This window comes from Galendromus occidentalis, unplaced genomic scaffold (assembly GCF_000255335.2).
Source record: "Galendromus occidentalis unplaced genomic scaffold, Mocc_1.1 scf7180000077516, whole genome shotgun sequence".
NCBI classification, from domain to species: domain Eukaryota; kingdom Metazoa; phylum Arthropoda; class Arachnida; order Mesostigmata; family Phytoseiidae; genus Galendromus; species Galendromus occidentalis.
Genome location: NW_003805504.1, coordinates 461526 through 465829, shown reverse-complemented (window position 1 = coordinate 465829; position 4304 = coordinate 461526). Strand labels below are relative to the sequence as shown.

General features: G+C 50.3%; 1 protein-coding gene across 1 annotated transcript; it reads right to left on the bottom strand.

Annotated features, from left to right (window-relative positions):
• Positions 1-470: 470 nt before the first annotated feature.
• On the bottom strand, positions 471-4304 carry LOC100900077 (epoxide hydrolase 1). Its single transcript, XM_003747329.1, has 8 exons — positions 4256-4304; positions 2912-3053; positions 2420-2671; positions 1799-2008; positions 1551-1683; positions 1224-1432; positions 855-1086; positions 471-762 (listed from the first exon to the last, which is right to left on the bottom strand). Exons 2-8 carry the CDS (start codon positions 3051-3053, stop codon positions 498-500), a joined length of 1443 nt encoding a protein of 480 aa, XP_003747377.1. The 5' UTR covers positions 4256-4304; the 3' UTR covers positions 471-497.

The window sequence follows — 4304 nt, the reverse complement described above, 5'->3', positions numbered from 1 at the left end:
CTCAAACAGCAACAGTAGACGATGATGACGTGGACAGAATCGTACAGGTAATGAGAGACCATCATCGCTTGTGCCGATCGGTTCAAGGTCAGGACGGAATACGTGCTCGTGTAGAAGACAACAAGGGCGTCGTTGACGAACAGGATGAGTCGATGCCAATAGTAGGAAGTGGCGCTTAGTCCGGTGAAAGCCGCGAAGAAGCCCAGCAAGTTGAACTGATACATAGTCTGACGACTAGAGCAACTAATCTACGGAGAGCTCGTGCAAGACTCTGGATTCATTTCAATCCAGGCTACGCTTAAGAAGCTCCCGCGGACTCGTCACTCGTGTTTAAAAGTCGATAATCGATGCTCGGACAAAGAGTCTTGGATTCTCTAAAGCTCATAGAGAGAGCAATTTCGAGTCAGAACATTTTTTCCGAGTCCGAGGAAACGTAATTTTTAACCGCGTTGTGAAGAGTCGCGGCCTCCGGCGCGAGAAATCTGGGCTAACTCTCTTTATTTTTCGCTCTTCGTGATGTACGAGGCTGCGAAACCTGTCGGAGGCTTGACTTGCTCTGGATAAAGCTTTTCGACTTCTTTCACGAAGAGCCTAATGTCCTTCTCGAGTAGATCAGGCTGCTCGAAGGCGGCGAAATGACCCCCGTCTTTCTGGTAGGTCATCGTGGTGATGTTTTTGAGGGTAGTCGACGCCACGAACTTCGGCACGCAAAGCACTTCATTTGGGAAAACGGCGTACCCCGTCGGAACGAAAACGGGGATCCTGGAAGGGAAGTTCGTCGCAAGTGACAGTAGAGGAATTCCATCCGAATCATGATCCCACCAATTGTGAGTCTTGATTTTTTCCGAACTCACTTCGAAAGCTCCACCGCCACACCAGTCGCGAAATTCTCGCGGTAGTAACGCTGCGAAGAAATTATGGAGCCCGTAGCGTAGTATACCATGATGTTCGTCAGTATGTCATCCACGGTGAACTTCTTGCCGTGCCCTCCATCATCCAGAAACCGAAAGTCTGGCTGGGTCCAGGTGGAAAACTTCTCGGAAATGTAGGCAGCAAGCCCGGCCGGAGAATTGAGAAGGGAGAAACCTGGTAATCGGAAATCGTCAGATCTGGGAGATACCGGCCGATTTCTCCGTTGACATGAGACAGTGTATATTATGACGCTCATTGATTATTCCGGGCCGGGGGAACTTCATGTACGTCTCGTGGAAGGGTGGACTCACCCACGGTGTCGGGCTTTGTCGATTGGAAATGCATGTATCCGGCCTCTCGGAGGACATCGACGACACGCTCCGTGTAGGGTACCATCATGCACTTAGGCATCTGTCCGTCGCCGAAATAATTGGGGAACAAGCCGAAGAGCGTTTGTTTGGCGATTGCTATGGCGCTCAAGGAGTCCGCGAACACCATGTTCATGTGAATGCCTCTCAAACTTGAGAACCACGGGGAAGGGAATTGGAAGAGGGATTCGTCAACGAGACTGTACATTCATCCTGTGGAATTTATCGAGCGGTATATTCTTGGAATAGGGAGAGAGCGAATCTGCTCACTTTTCCGGATAGAAGATGCCCATCGCGTTCGCGATTGCTGCGCCCCAGTCGCCGCCCTGGACGTAGTATTTGGAATACCCGAGTCTTTTCATTAATTTGCTGAAAATCCGAGCGGTGACTGCGATATCCACGCCTGTGAGAGCGGGAAATTTAGGGCCTGCCATCTTGCTTCGATGGCGTCGCTCCGTGTCTCCTGACAATGCGCGGAGGTAAATGAGGGACCGGAATTCTCGCGGAGGAATACGCACCCTGTTTCTTCGCGGGATCGGAGTACCCGTATCCCGGCAAGGACGGGACGATGATATCGAAAGAGACGCCATCCTTCGCTTCGCTTAGGAGGGGGGTGATTTTCAAAAACTCAACGAAAGATCCCGGCCAGCCATGAATCATTAAAATAGGGATGACTTTGATCTTTGGCCCTGGTTGAGGAAGACTTCGGAAGAAGTGTATATTGAGACCTTTTGGAGAGAATTGAGGCATTAGCGATCTCCACTGGGGAGCTATGGACCTTCGCAATTTTCCCGCGCAGTCTCGATAGAGGAACGGTACCCGCCTCCACTGACACCGCTTGGGTCAATTGATTGCCCGGAATATCTCCCGACATCTCGATACTCAGATCATTGCTTATTAGTCGAGGAGTATATGACTCGTCATCTGTGGGTATACTGAATTCCCACGGAGATTCCGGATACGGTCCGAATATTTTTTCGAACTCATACCAGACCGAATACATATCATCAGCGTTGTGAATGACGATCAGAGGTTAGCTAGGAGCTTCTACCGGTCACTCCGCACCGAAAAGGATCACCGAGTTGTTGACCCCTTCCAGGAGAGCTTTGTACCCGAATCGAGATGGAGTGTTCACATACCTTCGATCTCGGTTTTGTAATGAGGAAAAGCATTGATCCTTTGCTGAGCAGCCGCGAAGTCGAATTTCGTTCGCCAGTGTTCAATTATATCTTTGAAACTCCTGAGATTCACTCCGTAGTGATAAGCTGCGTCTTCTAAGGGATCGAACCACTTGGTTCGACTCAGCTCTTCTCGGAGCCCGGCGATCATCTTCGCATCGAATTCGATGGAGAACTTATCGACGCTCTCCTTGTCCTTCGGCAACGCCGCTCCTGAAAAGGCGTAAGAAATTATCACATTGGAACTCGATTGTTCGCTCGATTCCTTGTGCCGGCGCGCCTAATCAACTTTCAAGCGGTCGTGGTCGAATCATCGGGCGATGCCTCGTCTTAAGTCCTCGACAAGGCTCGAACGACCAGGAGAGTCTGATCTAGGATTCCAAAACGAGAATCTTGAGCTATCTCCAGACAGATGTTTGAGTTTGTTGGGAGAGATATGGGCGAACATCGAACCTTTGGCAATCTTTTTCGGGCCCCAGTATCCGTCTGCAGCCAACGCTGGACGCTCCGCGGGCTTACTCAAAAAGGCGACCAGCGCGGCGAGAGCAATTCCCGAAATGATGAGAAACGTCAGTGAGCACTTGACACACCCCATCTGGAAAAAAAATGCATTTGAACTAGTTTCCGAAACTTTCCGACGAAATTCGGTTCTTTTCGGAAAGACCTTCCCGGAGTCTCCGCTCAGCAGACAGAAAATATCGACACCTAGCTTGATTGAGGAAGTCTTCGCGAGGAACATAATTTTTTCCGTATCTACCATCCTCCCTGGCGATTCTTTCCGGGAGCGAATATCGTTAATGTTCGCGAATGAAAGTGAGCCTGGTAAGCGTGGAGGTCGACTAGATGTTCACTTCCTCTGAAAGGCGCTGCAGCGGTCGCGCAGCTGGTTTTTCACCGTCCTTATCCTACACAATGTATCATATAAGCGGGCCAAGCCCGCTTTTGGGGAGCAAGTGGTCCTCAAATTTCACTCCAGATAGCTGAATTCATTGCCAAGAATCGATGCCGGGAGCCAAACTTTCCTACGATCCAACGCTAAGCATGCTTCGAAATCTCATCAATCTTCCAGAAGGGGGGGACGCTGTCGGGTTTCTCGGCCGGGACAATCTCTAGATGTCTCCCGTATTCAGGGCGAAACTCGTCCTGGTCTTCTCAAGCCCGCAGTGTTCGAATCGAGTATCAAGGAATCTCGCTCGCGACGAGTTCTGGAAGTGGAGATTCCTGGAACTGTCATTTTCGAGTAATCGATGATCGGCTCCGAGATCTAGAAGCTCGATACGCTCCTACTGTGAGGAAATTATCAATGCGGGATCTTATTCTGGTCCGGAGAAGCGCGTCGATGTCTTATGAATGGGGTCCCTCAAACGATGCTTTCCCGGAGCGCGGAAGTGGTCGAAATTATTTCCATCCGAAATTTCGCCTGAGTCGGACACGATCAGTCCTTTCGGAGGCCGAGAGAAGCTCCGAAGGGCTCGGGGAAACACTCGTTCCCGACTTGGATCACTTCTCGAGTTCAATCCGCACTTCCATTGAGTTCCAATTCTCAAGAGTCTCTCCCGGATCAATTCACGCCAGTTATCAGAGCATCAACATGTTTTGACGATCGGAAGGAAGTCATTAGAGTCGTCGTTGAGACTCCGCGCATTCGATTCCTCCGTTTGGATGGCCCTCGAAGCGAATCGGCCACTGCTCACTGAGCTACCGAGAACCAATCACTCGGGAATCGATATGCATCATAAGTACGGATCTGTCGATGGGAGGACTCCCCCGATACGAATTAATGAAAATCCTACTCACGGCGACGGAGAAACAATCCTACTTTTCCTACAGACGTCAAAAGTCACAC

What these genes read in the sequence shown, in the direction of transcription:
- LOC100900077 (XM_003747329.1), bottom strand. Translation starts at nt 3,053, where the DNA reads ATGGGGTGTGTCAAGTGCTCACTGACGTTTCTCATCATTTCGGGAATT. An exon ending in TTACAAAACCGAGATCGAAG is followed by an intron (nt 2,009 to 2,419) that starts GTATGTGAACAC and finishes TCTCTCCAAAAG; the next exon opens with GTCTCAATATACACTTCTTC. An exon ending in GACAAAGCCCGACACCGTGG is followed by an intron (nt 1,087 to 1,223) that starts GTGAGTCCACCC and finishes TCCGATTACCAG; the next exon opens with GTTTCTCCCTTCTCAATTCT.